Source organism: Charadrius vociferus, unplaced genomic scaffold, assembly GCF_000708025.1.
Source record: "Charadrius vociferus isolate BGI_N301 unplaced genomic scaffold, ASM70802v2 scaffold71, whole genome shotgun sequence".
NCBI lineage: Eukaryota > Metazoa > Chordata > Aves > Charadriiformes > Charadriidae > Charadrius > Charadrius vociferus.
In genome coordinates this window covers 2163100-2188411 of record NW_009647032.1, presented here as the reverse complement: position 1 = coordinate 2188411, position 25312 = coordinate 2163100, and the positions used below count along the sequence as shown (strand labels likewise).

Genomic DNA, 25312 nt, shown 5'->3' with positions numbered 1-25312 from the left:
ATGCCTCAAAGGCATTAAGAATAAGGTGTATTACCTCTGCTGCTTCTGTAACGAAGAAATCTGGTTGGGTAGCTTTAGTTTGGATAAGAACAGTGTATAATCTCCATTTGACCTTCTTGCTGGGGACCGCTTCTCTTTCAAGGTGCACCGAGTTCAGTAATCTAAATAAGTATTTCTTCTTCCTCTTCTCCTCCTTCTTTTTCTGTTTAAACTTGTACTAGTTTGGAGCTGTGTTCACTCTGTACTGTTAATGGCCCATAGCCTGTTTTTCTTCCACCACGCTAACTGTGCTGAGAGCCCACGGACCTTGGAGATGGATGTGTTCTTGGTATGTACTCAAGCAGCTGCACTGGAAACAAGCAAATGAGGGGGCTCTAGCTAAATGCCCAGTCCCCCAAATATAGAATCCAGCCATGAAGGCTGTAGGATTAAAGTAAGCCTGTTCACCTCGGCTCACTTCCTGCACATGGTATTGCAAGGAAAAAGCAAGTGGTTGTATTCCTTAATAAAGGAATGGTGTAGAAGACTGTATTTAATTCAGGTGCTTGCATGGCTAAGTGCTGAAATGCAGCCACCTGCTATAAGGAGTGTGCCAATTGTTTAAACTAACACTATAAGATATTTAGAAAAAGATATTCTGTTCTATGCATATCATATTATTTATGGTTCAATAAAGGCAGCTTTTGCTGTGAGGAATTAGTGGGTGAAGGATGGGCATCCGATAGTAGTCTGTGTTCCCCACCACTGTAGTTTTTCTGTCTAAATTGAAAGAAACTGTCTTTTTTTAGTGCTCTAAAAAGGGTTTTCCCATTGACTTTGGCTTGTCTCTGTAATATTTAGTGTTAAATTGGAAGTAACCATAGGAGTTTCTGCTCTTTTGACTAGGCCCGATCTATTTTAAATCTTGAAAATGCTAGATATCGAATGTATCACATCTCATGGGTCACAGTTGGAAAACTGAAGGAGAAGTCAAACCTGAACAGTGAGCAGTTCCTTGGATAATAAATAATTTACCCGCTGCTTCAGTGAAGAAACATTTTTGAGCACTTGTATTGCAGTGGGGCTGTCAATCTACCTTTACAAAGAACCCTCATAACTTCTAATGTTGCATAAGCAATGTAATCATCAGGCAGTTTAAATGAGGATAGGGGAGGATAGGGATTAAAACTGTTCAAGGGGATTTAAATTGTCAGATAATCACTGGCAGGTGTCCTTTACTTGAGACAGATGGCTTAGGTGTTGTCAGAGGCTTCACAGAAGAGCAAAAGAGAGCTTGCCTTATTCTTTGCTTCCCAAAGCCAGCCTGAATGTGCACTGGGATACTTTTCTTCTGTTCTGGCAAGACACCTTTGCAGTAGTGCATAGGAAAGCAAATCAAGCTGAAGACTAGCATTTTTGGGGGATTTGCGAGATATGCTTATGAACATGAAGCTGTAAACAACGTTTTGCGTGATATCAAAGGTGTTGGTTTAAAAGATGGAAAGTAAACTTAGTCCTCATTAGCATACTTTGCTTACCTGTTTGGTTCTGTTAATGGGCTATCTTTTTATGCCCTACATACTTGAATTTAGTATGGGACCTTCCTCTTAAAAGCTAGTGCCCTGTTTTCATTTTAACAATGGGTAAAGTGTATTAAAGACGTTAAATAAGTTTTGTTGCCACAGACTCTTTGGGTGGCTGCAGGAGTCCTGACTTTGATGTTCTCTCATAAGCACAAATCGATTCTTCCTTCTGTTTCAGTGCAGTGAGTGTTAATCCAGGTCTACCTTGATTCTACTGGTGTTATCTTGCTGACAACATACTTCTATTGCCAGCGAAGTTTATGCATGCACATGTTAAACTGAAGTTTATAGGCAAAACATGTTTGGAGTTTCTTCATGGTCAGCTTTTGAATTCCTCGGCTTGCATCATCGGCATCAGTAGTTACCTGTAAAATAGATGTGGAGTGAGTCACATGCTTTATGTCAACATAAAGAAGTATGATAAGATACATCTGTCCTTAGTGGCTAAATTTACAGAAGCAGCTGGACCTGAATGTAAGCATTTGTAAGTAGATTTGCAGTCTCTGAGGTATCAAATCTTGCAATATCCTACTGGGCACTTAGCACCACTTATTTGTTATCTCTTAAGATGCCGGAGGAAGATCAAAAAGTGTTTGTTCAAGTCTGCCATTATCACTCACTTTTCTTTAGTTGTGATGTGTTTTGCTGGTGAACAAATACTGGCAGGTATTGAAGGTATGTCTTTTTTATGCCATCTTACTGCAAATTGGAGCTACTGACTTGTTCTAGTCTCTCTCTTTTGCTTTCACAACACGTTGCAGATTTAGTAGAGTGAGCACAGATTTCTGATGTGACAAAGTCAAACCTGGTGTGGATTTACACCCGGCAAGGGGATAAGCTGAAACAAAGAATGAATTAATTCAAGTATGGAGCATACAGTGTGCATTGTGTGATAGGAAAGTATCATGAGTTCCCCTCCGGCCTCACAGCTACATACCAGCCTGGATCAAAATAATTCTCTTAAAACTTTAAGCAGTGATCCATTGAAAGTATCCAGTGAAAATCCCAGGATTCCCACAAGATACACGCCAAAGGCTTGGCAGTGAAGAGTTCATGCTTCATCCTTGGCAATGGATCCTCTTTGCAATGAAGCTGAAGTTAATCACATTGTTCATGAGGGTGTTGAACACGTTAGTGTCTTATATTTCTTTTCCAAAACCTCCTTGGCCAGTGTAACTGGCTGCTCTTACTGATTATGCTTTCTGATGCAGAGGCAGCAGTGTTTTCAGTAGTGATCTGTTCTGTATTGTGCACTGTTCTCTCGAATGCTTTGAGGTAAATGTTTTTTTTTTTGTGGAAGATATCCTTGACTTGTTTTCTTAGTACAGTGTGAAGTGCTCGGTATGACTTGTCCTTTTATTTATTTTTCCCTGGTTCTTTTTCAGTGAGTATTAAATATTTAGATGCTAACGTTTTTGGAAGTGGCTGCTGAAACAGATTGACTTTCCTTACTCAATCCCCTTCAAAGTGAAACACGAGTCCCTTTTTTTATTCAGCCCAGATGGTATGCTGCTTAAAGTGAGCAATGTGTTGCAGTAAAAATGGACTACTTCTTTCCCTTTCTTTCATTCCTCCTTTACTTAACTGAACGCATCCGTGTAGCTCATATTTGGGTTGAATTCAAAATTAATCAAAGAGGCTGCAGGGTAAATACGTCAACTATTGGAAAGCCAGCTCTGCCATACTGAAGGAATTTCTGCCCAGCCAACAGGCGGTATAGCAAGTTGGCTGCATAAAACCTGACGTCTGTATGGACCTTATTAGAAAAAATGGACAAGATGATCTAGTTCGGTCCTCTCCATGTCTGCCTTGTGCGTGTCTGTAACACGGCTCCTCCTCATGTGCGTGCACAGAGGCCCCCTGAGCAGCAGGCTGCGTGCTGAGCAGGCAGGAACATCACATTCCTGAGGGTTGGGAGGTGATGACCTCACTGAGGATTTCTTTAAGGGTTTTAACATCTGATAGAGGAGACTTGCAAGGTGAAGGAAGCAAAAAGAGCAATATGATTTAAAATGGTTCCACGTGTGTAATTGTTTTGACAGTTCTTTATCCACCAATGGATTTTTTGGAGGTGGAGTAATGCACGTAACAAGTTTCTAGACCCGTTCACTATGACTCTCAAATTGCTGTCTGTAACCTGCAACTCTCTTCCAGCAGCTGATGAAGGTCATGTTTTAAGAGAAATAGCTGTTGCTTTGAAATCGGATTGAGTCAAAGTTCCATGTTCCCATTTTGCAGCATAGCTTGCGTAGGGCTGTCGGCAAGTAACTTGATCTACCAGTATCTTTTGTTTCCTGTTTGGCAAAAAGGTTAGTAATACATCCTTGCTTTGGAAGAACATTGAGGATTAATTTATTGTATGGCAAAGGAAATCCTAAAAACAAACAATGTACTGGGTAACAAATAAAATTTGGTATCTGTTCCTGGAGTGTTGCGTCAATTTAGTAGGGTAGAAGTATAGCATTTATTTAAAGGAGTTGTTAAACGTAACAGGGACTCAATAGCTTTTTTTTGAGGGTTTATTTCTTGGTTTGTGTTTTTTTTGCTTTTTGAAACTCTAAAAATTTCTTAAATTATTTGGCTTGGTCTAAATTTTTTCATTAAAGAAGTGTGGAGATCATGGCTAAAACTTTTCAGGCAAGATAAGAGCAGTAGATTTGATAGGAGCTGAACTTTGGTTATTCTCTACAGGAGGTGCTACGGTACATGAAATGTTACCATGTTTTCTCAGGAACACTGTGATGCTTAGTGGGGAGAAAACAGTTCTGTAGTTAGGGCAGGTTAGGCAGAACCTGATGCTGGTTCTTAGCTAGCAACTTGCCCAAGTCTAGAAGAAATCTAAGTGTTGACAGCAGGATTTTTCATTTTGAATCGGTGCAGCTTCCATGTGGAAGTGGAGCAGCTTGAATGAGAGATGTAGGTATGAGGTTAGACAAGAAGCTAGCACAGAGCAACAGAGAGAGATGCCATGAGAATGACACCTGATTGATGTTTCTGTCTAAACGTACTGCCTCGGTGCTTAGGTTCTGAGAGAGCAAAAGCCTCGGTAATTCCTGGTTCTCTTGTCAAGCTTGAAATAACTCCATTTTACATCAGAGATTTATGCTTAGCCAGGACATTTCAGTTTTGTAATATTTGAAAACTTGTAAATCCTCTCTAATAAAAGACAACTACCAGGAAAGTCTTCCAGTGGTACCATACTGACCTGAAAGCTATTTGTTGGGGGGTGTGTGGAGAAAGGAGTTAGGCTCTACTGTTAAAGCTCTTGGATGCTTCATAACAAACTTGAGAACGTGGCATATTGGCTGTGCCTTTACATTGCAAAAAATATCTCATCTCTTTCATGTCTTGATCTGGTGATGGCATGACATAGTTTGTAATACTGTGGTAGGTTTTCTCCAGTTGGAGGCGGAGGGATTATTAGTGCATTGGGAGTTACGCTAATAGAAGGTTGTGTAACGCTGATGGTTTCACCCTCTGTAGCTGTTTGAGAGTAGCGATTTTAGTTTGGTGATTACTTACCAGGTACAGGTCGACGATACGAAGACTGATCTGAATGTGTTCAATCACTGGTTTAAGGAAAAAACCCACCACAAAAAAAGCAACTAAAAAACCCCCACCCTTGCTGATTGAACACAGAACTGCAGAACTTGGTTGTGATGCTGTAAGGCTGCACTAGCCCCAGGGGTGGTTATTGACAGCGCCGTATCTGTTCAGTGTTTCATGGCAGGACTAGCCAAGGACAAACCATTGCTGATTTAGATTTAGGGACTCAGGCATGAAGTAGAGTTGAGTACAGAGTTTCCCTGGGAGCAGTGAAGGCCTGCCTGAGTGGGCTGCAGCTGAGCCGCTTCTAGCGTGCTGCTCTAGGTTTTAGCCTTTTCCGCTCGCAGTGCAGAGAGCAAAGCCGTTCTTTCTTGATCAGAAGAGCAGTGATGCAGGGGATGAAATTGAGGCTTGAATGAAACTGCTAAAAGCAAAAACACATCAAATCGCCAGCTGCATAGCCTGGGCTTGCTTTTTTCTGGTTGTCACTTTCTTTAAGGTGCCGCAGCAGGAGAGTTACCCAGGTGGGCAGGTGGATCTGGGTGTGTGGCCAGTGGCTGGGACTACGCCATCTGCCTCAGAAGACCTTATTTCTAGCTTTTTCTGAACTACCTTGTCTTTTGACAGCTTAGGGCAAATTTCCATTAAGTTATCTGCTCTGTGCTGGCAGATTCTTAAAGCATCCCCTGGAGAATCAGCCATTTGCAAGAAATAACATTTGAGAGGAAATACATTGTTTGGGACAGACATAGGCATGAAAAAATACTTCCCTGAAGCATTCCTATCATGTGTCTTTTGAAACAATGATGTAAAACTTAGCAGTTTTGCCTGTGTCAGGGATGGAGCATTTTGCTACAGTGCGAGGGAGGAAGGGAACCATCTGCATTTGGCCGATTCAGGAGTTTCTGGAAATCCTCGTGCTTAGACCTGTCTTTTTGGCAGCTGAGTTCTCCAAAGTTGCCTGTTACACACCAGGTTCCTCCCTGAGACAGCAGGAATGAGCTGGGAAAGGGTCTTCCCTGAAACTGCTGATCCTGGCAGCTGTTATCTTGCTCTGTCCTGTGCAGCATGCAATAGTGGGGCACTAACCATGCTGTGTTTATTGTGCTTCTCCTTGTGACTGGAGCTCAGGCCTTCCCTGGGAGAGGAAGGAGGAGGACTCCAGCAGGAGCAGGAAGCAAGCTGGTGTAGGGTGGGCAATGGAGGGAATGGTCTGCAGCTCTGCCACTCCCCCAGGGTTCCAAAAGTCATGCAATGATCCTCAAAATAGGGAAATGATAGATAAATTATTAAGCTGTGCATCAGCCTTATTTGTTCTTCCTGGCTTTGAACCATGAAGATATGTGGGCAGGAAGGAGGGGCATATTTTTGTGATGCCTCCACCCTTAGGTGGGAGGGTTTGTATTTCTGTTTTTTGCCTGGTCAAGTGCATGTGAACATGACAGAGGGAGAGGAGGGGAAGAATATGCTTTCCCTCATCCTCTGGCTTGCTTGCAGCTCCCCCTCAGCTTGACGACATGCCATTTTGGTGCTTATTAAAACCATTGAGTGTCATTATCTTCCTTCCCTGAAGTTTGTGTTTCTGTGATATCTACATTCCAAAAACAATGCACAAAGTGGGAGACAGATTAAAATGAGTGACTAGAGATGTGTTTAACCTTGAGGGCAAAACTCTAGGGTTCCCTCCCACACTGTTCTCTTGATCTCCTGCATCCTGCTACTAACCCCCCTCCGCTTGGCAGACTAAGGTGTGCCAACTGCCTTACTAGCCTGTGGACAGGTGTGTGCCAGGGGACTATCTTAACACCAAGAAGCTCAATTCTAACTTGGATCAGCAGCACTATGTTTAAAACTTAATTGAAAACCTCGTATGAATTAGTCAATGGGTTACCTAGTTCCTACCCCGCGGATAACAACAGCAACAAAAAAATACTCTGCAAGCTAAGTACTGATCTGACAAAAACACGGGAGTATGAAGTGAGTTCTTGTAGCCTCATCTGTTTTAGTTGTGTTTAGACTGACCCTGTGAAAGAGAGATTTATTTTTTTTTTAACAAACTTTACTTTGACCTGCAGATACATAGAGGGCTGCGTGTATTCAGGATACTGATAGAATAATGACAAAATAACCAGGGTCAAGATCCATTTATCTCATGTTCATTCAACCACTGATAAACAGTGACTGCTTTTGCTGCCTTTTTTAAAATCACCTGTAAACTTTTCTGTTCTTTTTTTGTTTCAGAGAGCCAACTGTTGCCTGGGAATAACTTTACAAATGAATGCAACATTCCTGGAAACTTCATGTGCAGTAATGGGCGCTGTATCCCAGGAGCCTGGCAGTGTGATGGGCTGCCGGACTGCTTTGATGACAGTGATGAGAAGGAATGTCGTAAGTGACCATTGCAATGACCTTAACATGCTTAATATCATGAGGCTTGGCTAGGTAGTGTTACGGGTGTGTTATGTAGCGTATTTTAGGTAAGTAACAAAGCTACTGCCAGTTTCTTAATTTAGCTATTGTTAGAAAAAATGTATAGCCTTTCTTATTATTTGGGATCTTTAAGGTTCTTCAAATTGTCCAATTTTAATACAGCACTTGGTAGTAGGTACCTAAACCCCTATTCACAGGTGGATACATTGAGACAGACTTGACTTATGATTCTTCCAGTGGAAGAGTGATGCTCTGTGTTTTTTAGGGATCCTGTGTATACTGCTTCAGCACACTGGCCTAGTGCTGTGAGTTGACCACTACCATCAAGATTAGTTCCTTTAATTTCAAAATTGATGACTGCATCCTGTTATTTTTGTTCTCTTCTGTCAAAATGTAATAATTCTTAACCCTTTTGTGAGAAACGCTCGCTCACGGATAAAAATGTAGAGAGGAAAAAGTCTTCGAAGCAAAGATAAAAGTTTATTCAGGATCAAAATGAACGAGTCAGCTGAGCTGGGTGCCTCTCAAAAAGAGCACACTTAGCTACAAAACTTTCAGGTATTTATGTCTTGTCCCCTTTTCCCATTGGTTAGGTACTTTAGGGCACACATTCTTTCGTGACCCATTAGCCTATCAAACTTGATTGACACTTTTCTCCTTTTAAGGAGTTGTTTTGCTAAGTTACACAGCTCTGCTTGTGCCATCGACATACAAAATGGCTGCTCATAACCCTGCTTGTGTCGTCGACATACAAAATGGCTGAAGCAAAACAATTCCATCTCTCACACCTTTGAAACTTAATACTAACTTTCTGGAAAACAGACCGAATTAATTGGCTGGTATCGTTTACATGTTTTAATCCTCTCTACAGAACTCCCAGTTCTAGAGAGCTAAAAAATGTCTGATCTGGTTCTCCTCTGTGATTTCATCTTTTTCTTATCATTGATTAATCTTTAGTTAATGTTATTCAGCCATTAGTTGGCATGAAACTTTCTAGCCTACATGTTTTACCCAGACAGCAAGATTATGCTGCAGCATAACACTATGATTTGAAACCCGGCTGGGAGTGAAAAAAAACTCAAATTTCATGTGATTCCAGAGGAACTGAGAAATTTACAAGAAGTAAGTTACTGCTTTTTGTCTAACAAATGTTGCTCCTTTACATTTATACTTTATGGGGGTTTTCATTAAACTTAAACCGAATTATAGGAAACTTACCTTTCCCAGGACGCTTCCAAGACATCATTAGCTTTGCTTATGGAGAAAAAATAGCTTCTTCCAAATTAACTGATTAGAAACGTGCAATTGCAGCCCAGAAGGCCAACCGTGTCCTGGGCTGCATCAAAAGAAGCATGGCCAGCAGGCCAAGGGAGGTGATTCTGCCCCTCTACTCCGCTCTCGTGAGACCCCACCTGGAGTACTGCATGGAGTCCCCAACAGGACATGGACCTGTTGGAGCGTGTCCAGAGGGGGGCCACAAGGATGATCCGAGGGCTGGAGCACCTCTCCTATGAGGAAAGGCTGAGAGAGTTGGGGCTGTTCAGCCTGGAGCAAAGAAGGCTCCAGGGAGATCTTACTGCTGCCTTCCAGTACCTAAAGGGAGCCTACAGGAGGGCTGGAGAAGGACTTTTTGCTAGGGCATGTAGTGATAGGACGAGAGGGAATGCATGTAAACTGGAAGAGGGCAGGTTTAGATTAAACATTAGGAAGAAGTTTTTCACTTTAAGGGTGGTAAGGCACTGGAACAGGCTGCCCAGAGAGGTTGTTGAGGCCCCATCCCTGGAGGTGTTTAAGGCCAGACTGGATGTGGCCTTGGGCAACCTGGTCTAGTGGGAGGTGGCCCTGCCTATGGCAGGGGGGGTGGAACTCGATGATCTTCAAGGTCCCTTCCTCCCTAAACCATTCTATGATTCTATGAAATACCATGTTTTGTTAAATGCTCTTGCTTTTATAACATGGTGCCTCTTCTTTAGCCCCAGTTGTACATCCCGTTTAAAATAAGGTGGCTTTAATAACTGTGCTGTGGAAGTCTCCGTACATAGTTCTGTTTTAACCAGTGAGCTTTTCTCCCTTTCTAAGGCATTAAAAATATCTGTATAAAATAACTGATGTTTTGCGGTCTTTATAAAGCATCAGGCTTGTGTTACAACATTGAAGACAGGTTAATATTTTTTTTCTTACTTAGATTTTAACATCTTAGAAAAGGATGGACCTGGATCATTGTCATGCATATCTGTTTAAACCATAGCAGAATTCATACTAGTGGGAGCTTTGTCAAGAATAAAAAAATGTCTGAAGTTCAACCGGTACCTTTTAGTGAGATGTTCCTGATGAGAACAGCTGTGTGACTCTCAGGTTCCTCATTACCTGGCTTCTGAATATGCTGCTAGCATGACTTTTGGTGTGCTGTTTCTACTTCTTGAAACAAGCTGAATGATGGCAGTTCTCTATATTTATAGAATACAAACCAGGAGGTTTTCTGTCTCTAAGAATGTTATCATCCTCTGCCTTGCATGAATTTTGTTTCATCTGGTACAATTAGAAAATCTTAATGAAAGATTTTCATTAACCTTAATGAAGATTTTCTTAATGAAGGCTGGGCTGGGTATTTACCCATGAATCAGTAACAGTAAAATACACTTTGTGACACTCTGTTCAAAAATTTTCTTACCAATATCAGTTGGATCTAGTGAATTGCAGGCACTAATGAACATAGTAACTGACAATAAAATAAAAATAGCTGTAAAATGACAGTCTGTAAAGTTGTTCTTGTCACAAAAGACTCAAATGAACCACACTGATCCAGGTTATGTTACAGCTATGAATTTATGTTTCTGCAGAATTGTCCTTTGGGGTTTTTTATTTAAATACTTCTAGCCCACTTGATTGGCTAACAGTTTTCTGGATAAGCATCCTGGCCAAATTAACAGAGACAATTAGACTGTTCTTTCTTCTTCCAATACATCTATCTGCTATCTGAGCACTTTCATAAATGTAAAATTAGCATGGAAAGAGACAACAGGGAGAGCAAGGGATTCATATCCTGTGCTGGCCTGCTGTTAACAGGTCAGATAAGCCAAAACAGAATGGAGATAGTGCTCATTTTAATCTCCAAACAAAAAATTAATATTCATGCAAACAAGGTTCTGTAATGCATCCAGAGAGCTTCAAGCTGCCTGTTCTGTGTCTCCATCCCCTCCATTTTCATAGGCAGCTTTTAACTCTGTGTATGCTGCCATGAGAAGCACGTCTAATGAGCCACTGTGCGGGGGGGATGCTGAATATACCTGTGTAGCTACAGTCTGTGCACCGTGTCAAAGACATGGGATGTGAGAGGAGTCACTGAGAGAAAGAATTACAGCATTAGTAAGGAGGCTGGGAAGGTTGTTAGTTGTTGGCTTATGTCTGAATTGAGGAAGTTGGCTTAATGTCTCAAGGATGGATGATCCTTCCAAGCCAGCAAATATCCCCTTTTGAATCCTGCTAAGCACCTAGCCTTGCTAATAGCTTCAGAGGGACAGTTCAGCCACTTATGTATGTGGGTATATATATACAGTATGTGTAGCTAAAAATGTTTGGTTTGCAGTTTTGATGAATTTTGAAAATGGTCCCATTCTTATAGCGTAGTTATAGTGTTACCAACAGTCTTTTACATCAGAAAATAATCAAAGTTTGGATTGGCTTATACAGCCTGAACCTGGTGTTAGAGGAGTTCTTAGCTCAGAGTTAAAGCATCAAAAGGCAGCCCTAGCATCTTGTCTGAGAAGGACAAAGGAAGAAAAAAAAATCACTTGTCTCTTCTCACCCCTCCAGCTTGTGTCAATCTGTAAAGAGAGGTTCCTAGATGACTTTAGGCTGGAAAGGACTCTGAAGGTCATTTAGTCCAGCTGGCTGCTCAGAGCAGGACTAACTTTGGTCAGCGTTGTTCAGGGCCTTGCCTGGTCATGTTTTGCACGTTTCCAAGATGGAGAGTCCACAGCCCCACTGGGCACCTGTTCCAGGGTTTGAATATGCCCACTAGGAAGTTTTTTTTCCTAGACACGATCAGTTTCTAGTGATGAGATAGAAACTGATCCAAACATTTTTTAAAGAAGTGAGACACAACTAATATTCAGATCCTCTGGCCTTAGTGAGTGGGAGGGGGGAATGTGGGAGCCCAGGAATTGTTATTCTTGACTGCAGAAACAGCAGCTGAAAAGTAGGAACAGTTGCCATTCAACATGTGTAAGTGTGTGCGTTGCATCTGGTTGTGTCATTGTATCTGTGTGTGTTGTGTTATTTGTGTCAGGCAATTCCAGGGAGGACAGCCATGCTTGAAAGTGTCATGCTAGCATTGCAAGGGTTGGAGCATGTGTGTATTTAGAGATAGGTATAAAACTTTTTTATTTTTTTAATTGTTTTAGGTTAGGCTTTGTTACCTTCCTCCTATCAGAATAGGGCTCTCTTTACAAAAACTTCCCTTGCAGCGAAATTGGAGCTCTTTGTTTTCTGCTGTGATGTTGCTCTGCATTATCTGAGCTGTTGATAGTGAAGACAAAGCCATAGTAGTTGTGTTAGCAGCATGAGATGGCTGAGTTCCCAGTGTGTTACTACTCTGAGATGTGCTTTAAGCTGCTTTGTATGTGATTCCTCATGGACTAACCGGTTCACATTGAAAGGCTTTAAGCTTGCTTTAAAGTGTTTGTCAATAGGCGTTTGGTTACAGGATTCATTTGGTACTGTGGACTGGTATATCTGTGAAGACAAGTATGCTGTATTTAGGTGTGCCCACTGAGGAAGTTTCATGCATGCGTGTGTGTGGTTATGTGCAAAGTCTTTCTCTCTCTCTTGGATTGCCTTATGGTTGAACATGGATGTTCAGCAATATTTTATCAATTCTGTTGCTGTAGCATCTCATCCTGTCTCTCCTCTTCAGACAGGAAAACTTAAAACTCACGGTCTGGTTCTCATTTTTTGTGGCCAGTGAGTGAAAAGTGCTCGTCTGGGTGTGAGGAGGAAATAAGATGTAAAGCAGAATTACCTGCACCTTGTCCATTCATGTCTTACCTCTTCCCTCTCTTGCTTTTGTCTCTTTTCTGTCACCTGCTTTGCAGGGCCATCTCTGTTAACCATGTGGGCTTTTTCTTCATCTCCCACACTCACCAGAATCTACACCATCTGTCATCATCCTTGCTTTCTCTGTGCCCTGACCCGTGATCAGTTTAACACTTCCCGTGCCAGCTGTCTGTATGCTGCTTAGTGCACAGAACATTTCTTGTACTCTTGCCTTCTGTCATGGTGATGTGATGACAGAAAAATTTTACCCAGTTTCATCTGTGGAGGAGGGTTGAGAAAAGGCATGTATCATTCCACAGGAGGGAATAAGCTAAGACAGTGACTTCTCATTGTTGTAAATAAGAACTGCTTCTTCTTGAAGCAGAGTATCTCTGGCTTTTCCTCCAAGCTACTAATTGAGCTTGAAAAAGAATTAATTGACAATAGCAGTGTAAATGTTTTGTGAGTTCTCTCTAGTTTGAGTAATCTGCTATCATCAGTGCATCTCGCAAAATGGAGGACCCTCTTGTAGTTGTTTCCCCATGGCTCTGCTGGTTCTTACTGGATTGCTTATCAGCCTGTGTAGTCCAATATCTGTCATGCAGGTTTCTTTTAAATGTTAGTGGGCTTTTAACTATTATTACTGCTTTTTAGCTGTGTAGATGATTTATATTGGAAGCTGAGGCATCTCTTGACAAATGCAGAATCTTTACCAACAGGACTTTCCTGTGGATCTTATAGGTATTGATTGCATAGCTCCTAAATCCTGCTCTGGTTGCATACCAGGCATATATATACCTGGCGTTAGTGCTTGCACTGGTCAAGGTGGGAGCTGCATGCTCTCAGTCACTCACACAGAATCACAGAATTTCAGAGTTGGAAGGGACCTCTAGAGATCATCTAGTCCAACTCCCTTGCTAAAGCAGGATTGCCTAGAGCACATTACTCAGGACTGCATCCAGGTGGGTTTTGAAGATCTCCAGAGAAGGAGACTCCGCAACCTCCCTGGGCAGCCTGTTCCAGTGCTCTGTCACCCTAACTGTAAAGAAGTTTTTCTTTAACAAAGAAGAGCTCTCTTCTCTGTTATCAAATACAGAAGATCCAAAATGGCACAAAATAGAGAACTTGAATGAAAAGAGCCTAGAAGTGTGTGCTTGCATGTTTCAAAACATTTTGAGGTAAATGGATTATCTTTAGTGCTGACCTTTATACCTACCTGCTGACACATTCCTTTAGGGCCAAGACCTGCGTTCTGCTGTTGGAAGGATTCTCTCCTTGAGATTTAGGACTACACTAACGTTCTTAGTTAAGCTCATAATTTACTCTGTCATCTTTGTTTCCTCTTCTTTGCTCTTTGTAAATCTTTGTATTAGATTATTACAGAAAGAACAATATGAACACTGAAATCGGCTTTTATCAGCTAATGAACAACAGCTAGTGGAGAGATGGCATGTTGCTGCCTTTGTCAGCTAACAAGCAGCAGATGGTGCAGATTCGGAGCATGGCACATCATCCGTGCTAAGTGCCTGGCATGACAGCAGCCAGAATTAGAGACATATCAAATACCCAGAAGTCTAGATTGTCCTTCATCGCTCTTCTGAGAGCCTTTTCTTACATGCCAAGTTTGTGTGTTCAACTATGAGAAAATAGTGACACAGAGTGAATACAGTGACTAGCTGTGATAATCCAAGGGCCAAAGAGTGTAGGCTGTGGGCTAGAAAAAGTCCTTTGCAAGGATAGCCTTGAGGCAGTGTGTTCTCCTCTTAGGAACTTCTGTCTCTCACATGTTTGTGTTTCCAGTTGCCACTGTTGCTCCTTCAACACAAACAACAAAGCAGATTTTTGAGTCAATGTTAAAGGCTGAGTGATGGGAGTATATAGATGTCTGAGCAACAGGGCATCGTCCATGCTTGTAAGAATGTGCTGCCAACACACTTCTGCACTGGCTAGCAAGAGGTGGCCTCTGTAGGAACATCTGGAACTGCGGTAGTAAAAAGCTCATTTCATCACCAGCAATGCATCATCATCAGACCTTGCTCCAGTTGTCTTTCAGACAGTCTTTATGAGCAAGTCTTCTCTGTGGGGGAAAATCTATTCATTAAATGAAATGCTGCATGAGAATGGTCAATTTTTAACTAGCATTCCCCAAGCAGGTATTGAAGCCACCTGGTAAGCAGGCTTCCACTAAAGGTTCGCTTTGTCTCTTGCCTGAGACACATCTGCTTGCAGGGGACCCCTTGCAGTCAGAACTGAAAGATTTATATATGCAGTCCTGGGTTGCAACTCAGCATGGTGTGGTGAGCCAAGCTTTTCTGGAGTCCCACACCAGCAGGCTAAATCTCATAGCCCTGAAGGCTGCAACTCATAGTTGGGCAATCTGAGAAACCAATTTAATCTAGGTGTCTAGCAGATCTGGTAAGAGCCTTTCTGTTTCTGTATCAGGGAATTGAAGCCCTTGGGACCCATGCTGAAGCCAGGGTCCTGGTGACAAATACTCTAGGAACTCCTAGATATGGTAGGCTGCATGCTGTAGTGCAAAGTTGAAGGCCTGAGAAAATGTAAATTTTCTTTTTATGTTTATTTCCTTAAAGTGTTTTGGGGGGGCTTTTATTAATGTGTGATGGGAGTGATTTCTCATCAGTGTTTTTTATGGCTGTAACCATGCTTCTGTTGTTTTTGCAAGCATTTTTAACTGTCTTTGGCAGATTAGTAGGATAATATTTGACATAGTGTTGTAATTACTTGTTCATTGCTGATATGTGGGCATATTAATCCTTGATTTCATCTCCTCTTGCGCTCTTACCCATGTTCTTGGTTTTACCCTGTAAGAGTTTGAACTGTGTGTTTATGTATAATAAAAATGCCCTATTTGTTTTCACATTCCTTTCTGTGTCTCTTTTCTATGTTGGTGTCGTGGTTTTAACCCCAGAGAGCAACTAGGACCACACAGCTGCTCACTCACTACCCCCAGTTTGGAGTAAAAGTGAGAAAAACCCCATGGCTTGAGATAAAGACAGTTTAATAGGTAGAGCAAAAGCCGTGCACACCAGCAAAGCAAAACAAGGAATTCATTCACTACTTACCATCAGCAGGCAGGTGTTCAGCCATCCCCAGGAAATCAGGGCTCCATCATGGACAATGGTTACTTGGGAAGACAAACACCATAACTCCAAACATCCCCCTCTTCCTTCTTCTTCCCCCAGCTTTATAGACTGAGCATGATATCATATGGCATGGAATAGACCTTTGGTCAGTTGGGCTCAGCTGTCCTGGCTGTATCTCCTCCCAACTTTTTGTGTACCCCCAGCCTACTCACTGGTGTGGCGGTGTGAGGAACAGAAAAGGCCTTGACTGTATAGCAACAACTGAAAACATTAGTGCGCTACCAACACTATTCTCATCTGAAATCCAAAGCATAGTACTACACCAGCTGCTAGCAAGAAGGTGAACCCCATCCCAGCCGAAACCATGACAGATGGGTATATTTTCAGTTCTTTGTTATCTATCTAAATGCACACAGCATTTTGTATAAATGCTTTATAGTCTCTGAATACTTCATAAATCTTCTGGTGTCATCAAGAAGCGGGGTGGTGGGAGATGTGGCACAACTAAGCTTGCATCATTCAAAATGTTTGTGTCTGCACACTTGCTCTTATTCTTCGTTGACCCTGCACTGGTGAGGAATTAGACTGGATTAACAATATACTGTAGTTTGAAAATACAGTCCACGATAACCATTTCTAAGTTTCCCCAAAGTTTCCTGTACCTTATTGTTCCAATTTAAAAACTACCTACCAGACAAATGTTTGCTGCTCCCTCTGGTGTTCATTCGCAACAGGGTTTACTGCTCTACATGTTCAGGATTAGACAGTCTGTGGGAAAGTAAGTATTCATAACAAACAATTACACACAGTCCTGGATGAGATATAAAGACTCTTTTCACATGAATGCTAAATGAAACCCATACTCTGCACTTAGTAGCCTGGGTTTCCTAGATTACATGAAGAATCTTTTCCTGTGTTCTAAAACCTTTCAGTTGGGAAACTGAAACTCTCACAGAACAAAGGCAGGTTGGTTAGGTTTTCATCTTCAGACCAGTACTTCAGATGCATTTTGACTGACTTAATTACATCCAGTTTCTACAAAAGAGGTAGTTTTTGAAGAACTGTATGTATTAAAAGCTTCACAGCATCGGAGGGGTGGAAATTATTTAGAAAAGAAAAAAAGCCCACTGAAACCAAAGTCATGGCTGAGGAAGTTGCTCTGTTGTTGGAGAAGCTCTTGGCGTGCAAGAACTCCTACACTGCCCAGTGCAGCCCGCAGTAGGAAGGAGAGTTGAGTGGGGACTGCACCAGCTTCAAACCCATGTAATATGCCTTGGAAGCCTCAGATGAGGATTGTCAGACTGCCTTGTCCTGCCCTTTTTGACGTGGGGTAGCTTTCAGAAGATAACCTTTAGATTTGTTGCTGTTTAGTGCTTTAAAAAAAAATATAAATTTATGGAGTTTGCCCTCGATCAGGAGCATTCTTTGAGTCTGCTTTACAGGAAGATCACAAGCTGGAATTATATTAAGGCACATTATGTACCCATGCTTTTCCCTTTGTAAGTCCCAAAATAAATAATGAAGGCACAGACAAAATTTACTAATAAATGGTCATTACTGTCATCCCAAATCATTCTGATGACAGTCTGAATGTAGATGTTTGTCCTCGCCTTTCCTTACGCTTTGCTGTGAGAGTGGTCAAATTCATGACTTCCACACTGCTAAGAATAAGTAACCAGATCTAGCAGCCACTTTAAAAGACAGAGAGAAAAGGTCTCCTAGAGACAATGAGTTCTGCAATCTCTATAAGCTATTTAATGACTGCTTATTATGATAGTACAGTTATTACAGCTGAAGATATTTTGTTTGGGTTTAGCCACTCAGCAGAGTCAGTCTAATGAATGGCTTTCATGTACAGGAACAAAGGGCACAAAATAACTCTGGCTGCTATCCTTTTAAATACTAGACTAGGCTTAACAAACAGAGCTCAGTGCACTGAAGAATGAGATGCAGCGTTTTGTTAATAAGAAATTTCTGCCCAATTTAGAAGTAACAGCAGTAAGCTCTAGGGATTGTCTAAACCAGCTGAGATCTAGAAATACAGCAGCAGGCCAAGACCCTGGGTAGGACTAAGCTTACCTATCTGTAAAGATTACTGACTTTGAATTGTTTAATATATTGGTGGCCCCAAAAAATGATTCTTAAAGCATGAGTTAAAGCCTGTTGTTAACTAAGGCTAAAGAAGATGAGGGTCAGGGTGATATTTTCAAGAGGTGCTTTCAGGTTCCTGGGGTTAAGATCCAGCATTGCATACCTGCAACAATTTTTGGACTGCCCAATCACGTGTAAAGGTGAAGTTACCTCATCTGCTGCAGTCTATTGCTGCTAGCCAGGTGCACTTTTAGCTTTGAGAAGTTTCCAGTGCTGGCTTCTGATATGTTTGGATTCTCTTTTGCTAGCTAACAGCTTATAGTAGTGTGAGCTAAATAGCTGTGAAGTGTGTGTTGTATCAAAGCTCACCACATTTTGGAAAAGATAAGTAAGCAAGTAATGAAAACTTGCAAGTAGGTGAGGACTTTTGTGATTCTAACACCATTCAAAAGTATTAGAGCTGAGCTTGTACTCTTTAGTTCATAAAATTTATATCCGCTACTTTGGAAAGTGCGGAGTGGTTGTGACACGGCTCATGGTGCTTACCAGAGGCTTAGGTAGCTGTGAACTTTGGTCATTGTGTGCAGTTTTGGAGATGGTGACAAGCCTCTGCTGCAAATGGATGTGTCTAAAGACAGCTGAATGGTTGATACACATAACCGAGCTAGCCATCAAATACTGACTGATTTAATGTGCTCTCTGATCACCCATGAGCATGAAGGAGGATGATACAGGCACAAGGAACAAGATAAAGGCAGAGAGATAAATGTAAAAGCTGTAACTTGAAATAACTAGTATAATTACAGCAACTTGAATACTTTAAAACTCTGCATGCCTGCCAAAATCTATGTGAAATGGCAGAAATGTGGGGCTTGTAGGTTTTTTTGAGAGCATGACCTGGGAATTTAACTCTTCCTATAAACAGGACTAACGGTCTACCTTTGTGGTGCCCTACCTTACACTACATCTCCATCTAATGCATTTTAAATGTCTGTGGAGAAAGCACAAGTCTGTAAGGAAACCTGTAAGTAGGTAATTATTTTTTTTTAAATTGACTCCTTATGTCAGGGGGGGTTAATATATGGAAGGAAAAAAATCTAACAGCAGAGCCAGAACTAAGGAGAAGAGAAATTAGTAATGAAAAGCTGCAGTCAATGTAGATTTTGTGTATTTATGTTAATGGAGTAAGCATTGTCACGTGCTAGGATTCTAGGCTCCCAGGTGTTGTGCAAACAACAATCTTACAAAACTGTACAAACATAATTTGTAGTGGTCCCATTCTTATTTATAATCCAGTAATAATTTGTGTAAAAGGCTAATGAAATTAATACCTTTTTTATTTTTCTAAATAACTAGAATATATAGCAGAAAGCTAGGAATTCCTCTATAAAAGTAAGTTGTATGCATTGTAGTAGTTGTACGTATACCCATGGAAGACCTCTGGACTTCTATTCACAATTTATGATCACTGAGTGCTTTTAAGTCTCCTTCTGTTTTTCTCACTGCTTCCTGTTATCTCCTGGTTGACCTGGAATATTTGTTGCAGGTAGGTGACAAACATCAGAATTCTTAAGCAAAGCCGAATATTAGACAATGCATGAAATGAGCACCTGCATTAATTGGGAAGATGGTGTAAGCCAGCTGCTGATCTTTTTGTCACTTACTCAGATGGCTCTCGAGCTTGGAATATCAAACTGGAATTAACTCTTGTTTTCACTCATGATTAAGCAACCAAATACTTAGTAGTTATTATAAGGTTTAGAATGAAGTGAATGTTTCATATGAAGCTCAATTATAGAAATTTACAAATGAGTAAGAGCAAGTGAAATAGCTTCTTAAATTTTATACCTTTTTATTCAGGGAGATCAAGAAGGTTTGTGGTGCTACTTACTTAATCCTCTTGATGGTCTCCTTGAGATGGGGGTCAGTAAATAGCCTGATTGGAGAGCCTGGAATCAAGACAGGTTTAACAGTTGGATGGAATCAGTGGCACAACTGAAATAAAAAGATCAGGTAGCTAGTAGCCCAGGATGGGGTGAGGGATTATAGCCCATCAGGCACACTCATGTCCTGAGTTGGAGGAGGGTTGCCCCTGCTACTGAAGTCCCTTAAGGGCTGCGTTCTGTCCTGCCTGTGTGCATCCTGAGTAACTTAACAACTTTGATGTTGTACTTAATTTGTATGGTGTAACAGCTAATTTAGAATTTGTCCTTTGGTATGATATTATTGTTCAGGTTGTTTAATGAGTAATAATTTCTAAAACACTTAATTTAGTGAGAAATCGCTTTACTGAACGTCTGAAAAACATGCTTTTTGTCTGTGCTCTCTTCTGACATCTCATCTACCTTGTGATGTTTTTGAAGGACTGAAACAGACTTCTAGACCATGAAAGATAGCTTTAAGGCCTTGCTCCCTGGCAAGAAGACCACTGAGCCATAGTAGTCCAACTCTGAAGTGCTTTTTCTTTTTCATCTTTTCAAAGGAAGCAGTTCACGACAGCAGACTCCATTGGCTTTTTTACTTTAGCATTGTCCCTTCTCTCTTACTGTAAACTTACACTGGTACTGGGACCAGTGCTGTTTAACATCCTTGTCCGCGACATGGACAGTGGGATTGAGTGCACCCTCAGCAAATTTGCTGATGACACCAAGCTATGTGGAGTGGTCGACACACTGGAGGGGAGGGATGCCATCCAGAGGGACCTGGACAGGCTTGAGAGGTGGGCCTGTGTGAATCTCATGAATTTCACCAAGGCCAAGTGCAAGGTCCTGTAGATGGGCCGGGGCAATACTAAGCACAAATACAGGCTGGGTGGAGAATGGATTGAGAGCAGCCCTGGGGGTGTTGGTTGATGAGAAGCTCAACATGAGCCAGCAATGTGCTTGCACCCCAAAAGCCAACCTGGGCTGCATCAAAAGAAGCATAGTGATTCTACCCCTCTACTCAATTCTGATGAGACCACACCTGGAGTACTGCATCCAGCTTTGGGGCCCCCAACATAAGAAGGGCATGGACCTGTTGGAGCAGGTCCAGAGGAGGGCCACAAAGATCATCAGGGGACTGGAGCACCTCTCCTGTGAAGACAGGCTGAGAGAGTTGGGGTTGTTCAGCCTGGAGAAGAGAATGCTCTGGGAAGACCTTATTGCAGCTTTCCTGTGTCCTAAGGGGGCCTACAAGAAGGCTGGAGAGGGGCTTTTTACAAGGGCATGTACTGATAGGACAAGGGGTAATGGCTTCAAACTGGAAGATATCAGGAATAAATTTTTCACTATGAGGGTGGTGAGCACTGGAACAGGCTGCCCAGAGAAGTTGTTGAAGCCCCATCCCTGGAAGTGTTCAAGACCAGGTTGGATGGGACTTCGAGCAACCTGGTCTAGTGGGAGGTCTCCCTGCCCATGGCAGGAGTGTTGGAACTCGATGATCTTTAAGGTCTTTTCCATTTCAAACTATTCTATGATTCTATGAGATTTCAGTGTAAATATTGCCCACATAAGTGGGTGATAGTTTACTGTGTTGGAGGCAACCTCTGATACTTCCTGTGGGGCTAATTTCACTACTTTAGAGGCAGGATTTTTTATTTTTTTTTAAATAAAGTACGTTTTAGGCTCACTTTCTCAGAGTTCACAGTAGCAGTTTATGACTACCAACTCTCTTTGCCTGAGTGGTTAAACAGGGAACAAAGGTAAGAGTGACCTAAGGGCTTTTTATAGGTGCAATGCATGCTCTGCAGTTGGCTGTGTTTTGGATCAAAACTCATTAAATTAAATAGTTGGTTCGTCTTGAATTGGAGAACTTCTGGCATAGTAGACTGTTGGGTGGATTTTATGCTGGGAATAGTACTCAAGTGCTAGCTTTTTTCCAGGTAGGAAAAACCAAGCAGAGGAAGTGAAACTTCTCCATGTCATTCTGCAAGACAACGCTGTTGAAGAGCTCTCTGAGTCAACAAATGATGCATTTGCCTTCTGTGCTGAGGCAGCTGAATGACTGCAGGTAGCAGTGGCTTTCCCACTGGGAACTGAACTGAAAATACTGTCGGGTCTAAACAGCAATTAACTAACCGAAAATAACTGTTAGTATTAGGGTTTATAGCAGTTGTTGGGGTGAAAGGGATTGTATCCTGGTGCCTTCCTGCTTGTATTAAGTAGCGTTGTAAAATCAAGCCTTCTCTTCTTTGTAAACTGAAGTTAAAACCTGTTTTTCAAACATCAGGGACAAGCTGAAAAGATGGCTACCTTTAACTCATTCACATAGAGTCTTTATTGAAATGCTGTGCCTCACCACGCATTCATCAAGAGCGGCTGGATTTACAGTGCTATCTGATGTGGCTGTGGCATCTTTCAATGTAAATTAACAACAGCAGAGAAGTTTAAGGTGGTTCATTAGTCAGGAAAATACCTGTGGCTCTGCAGTAATGCGGCATCTGCACACAGCAGTTTCTGTTTGGAGAGTCGCTCTTGTCACATGCAAGTAATCAGGTTTTGATTAGCAGAATAAATCATCATCTGTTGTTGGATTGAGACATGTGGGTGTGAAGCAGCATAAAGTTATTTTGTGTGATTGCTACCTGGAGGGGTTCTAAGGCGAAAATTTGAGTTCAGAGATGCTGATGCTGAAATACTGTGCAGTTTACTTCTAACTGCAGGTTGTCACAAAATGTCTGCTGTTGGATCTGCTGCAGTCTGTTTCCCTCACTCCAGATTGAAAAATAACTGAGAAATATTTCAAAATGAAAATGTTTGTAGAGTTAAAAGAAGGCACTATGCTTGTTCTAGTGGCCGCATCATGTGGGGTGCCTGTTATGTGCTATCTTTGTACCTGTTGCATGCAATAAGCAGTGCCTAGCTCACTGGAACTAGGTGTGAAATGCTGGAGGTGTGGACTAGCTGGCTCAACAGTAAGGATTCAGTCAGAAAGTTTCTTCCCTAAAGTTTCATTAGCAAGACTGTGTACTGGTTTCTGTAAGAGAAACTCAACCTGTTATAAATGTATAATGTCTTCTCTTTAAGCGTTGTGTCATTGTAGTGGGGCACAGCTCTAAAATTTTACTGTGATATCTAAAGAGTAGATTAGTATCTACTTACAGTTACATATGACAATTTTTTTTCCAAGAAGTTGGTCCATGCCACCTTGTCCTGGCTATATTCCTCAAATACATAGTCCACAACTTCACTTTACTTGCTCATAATTATAGAAGACATCTGAATTTTTTTGCTGCTTTATCTATGGAAAGAAAAGTCACCTGCCCATGACAGAAGATCTGTTGTAACCTTCCAGTCAGATTTTAAGTCCTTGTAGCCAAGTCAAGAGCATCAGAATTGCTTTTATACAAGGGTGTGTATCTATATACAGTATAAGGTTTTACACAGTATATGCCAAATCTGTTTTTTTTTCCCCTGCTGTTGTTCAGCCCTGCTGAGAAATAATAAGATGGATTACACCTTTTAAAAAATAGTGCTGTTTCACACTTCGTACCCTAAAGATAGCAAAATGTTTTTCTGTTAATGCTGTAGCCCCATGCTTACAAACTGTCACATCTTCAGTGGAATGTACAACTGGTCCTGATGGGAAGTTACTATTTTTTTAGAGCCTTAAAAGAAGGGGGTGGGAGTATTGATTTCTGTGTAGCATAAGGAGCGACTTCACACACTCACACATAAAACTGCCAAAATAGTTTTCTTGAACTTAGGCAAACCGACCTGGGGGGAATTTTTGGCAAGCTTATACTGTGGCCAGCAGTTCTCTGCCACTCTCTTCACCACTTGCTTCACATTTGAATTTTAAGAGATGAGAAGAATATTTTAGTGAAGAGCAGTTTCTTCCCATGACTAATGGAGTCAGAGGAGGCTCCTCCAGTGCATGGTGGTTCACTGACACCTCTTTCTAAATACAATGGCAATTCCCTTTTGTGTAATGTAAATACAAATTCATGTTAATGCTTCAGTCCTGGATTGCTTCTGCCATGACTAGGTAACAAATGAAGAGTGGAACTGGAGTGAATCAATCCTTTTCTGCCATAGATTCACAAATTGGTTGAATGTCAGTTTATTTCGGGTGGGTTTCGTACTTGCTATATTTCTGCAATTGGATTCAGACTGGTCTGCTATTTGAGTAGCCTTTATTTAGACACAGTTTTGTAAGTTGTTGTGTGATTTCTTGCTGTATTTCAAGTGTGTCTGTCAGTCCCAATCTCCCCCTCCAATGTGTGGTGTCTCAGTTTCTTAGTTTCTGGAGACCTGAGCTCAGGAGGACCTTTAAAAACAGCCAATTTCTCCTGTCCCTTTCCTTTAGCTGGTTATAACACCAAGGCTAAAACAGGTCAGATGATCCACATGCATCTGTGTCCTTTTTTCACTTGTCTTCTGTCATTTCCTGATGTCCTGGTAATTTCTGATTACCCTGAGCCCATTTCAGCCAAGTGTAACAGAAGGATATAGATTGCAAAGATAATGGTGTCCTTGAAAGCTTATCAAAGCTGAAGTCACTGAAGGAGCCAAATAGGTAGCTGCTGTTAAAGAACTGTAAAGTTTTTCATATACAAATCTGCCTAAAAACTTCAGATCTGTGCAGTAGAAGCTACAACGATGAACAAAGGAGACGAAAACATATTTGTGACAGTCATGTAATGGGAGTAGGAACTGCAGAGGAGTGCTGTGAATAGTGCAGCACATGACTTGAATCTGCTACAGGCAGTCATGATCCTGGTATACATATCTGTTACTTGTGAGGGTGCTGAAGACCTGAAGAAAATGGATAGCCCTTTCATCTTAAGGGTATCTCCAGAGATCATTGCAGAATGGGAAGGTGCGTTTCTGCTCAGGAAGAAGTTATTGTGCTTTCTGTAGGAATGTCATGAGCAATGACCAAACAACACTTGCTTGAAAACCTCGGGAACAGTGTGTCAGAGGATAAGGATATCAAATTGAAAATAAAGCAGAAATTGCCCAGTGGATTTCTCCAGAGTCAGGGGATGTGGCTTGGACCAAACCATTACCGGTTTCTCATTTTTCCTGCATTTAGGCACAGCGTATGAGAAATGCATTTTGTGTCTGGAATTGGAACTTGGAAAACTGAGTTCTGTTTGGGAGTGAGACTTGTGTCTAGTAAACTGCTAGCTGTGTGACTGGGGAATCACTATGGTGTTTGAAATGCTCTTTTGTCTTTTCAGGATGTTTAATGTAAATGTAAGTTTGGTTTGTGTATATATCATGCCTGTTGCAAACATGCAGAATTGCATTTGCGTTTTGTTTGTTGTTTTTTCCTTCCCTCCAGTTAAAAAAAAATAAAAATGAGTGGACTATGTAAAAAGGAAACTTAGAGGTAATTTGAAGGTGTTTAGTTTCTTGTTTGCTTTTGGTTGTGGTTACTACTATGTGCTCTTTCAATAAACAGTTATTCTAAAACAGAATCTTCTTGTTCTCTGCTGTTTCAAGAGGAGGAGGAGACAGAAGAAGGTCTGGGGAGAAAATGTTGAACTAAATATTGTATACCTGTCTAAGTAATACTTCCATTAAATCCTTGTCCTGAATGGTTTCTCCCTCTTTTTGA

General features: G+C 41.5%; 1 protein-coding gene across 1 annotated transcript in view; it reads left to right on the top strand.

Annotated features, from left to right (window-relative positions):
- Window positions 1–25312, top strand: part of LDLRAD3 (low density lipoprotein receptor class A domain containing 3) — a 186312-nt gene that overhangs the window by 97409 nt on the left and 63591 nt on the right. The window contains exon 2 of the mRNA XM_009895599.1: window positions 7350–7496. Within this exon, the coding sequence (XP_009893901.1) occupies window positions 7350–7496 (147 nt within the window). The remainder of the gene's footprint in view (window positions 1–7349; window positions 7497–25312) is intronic.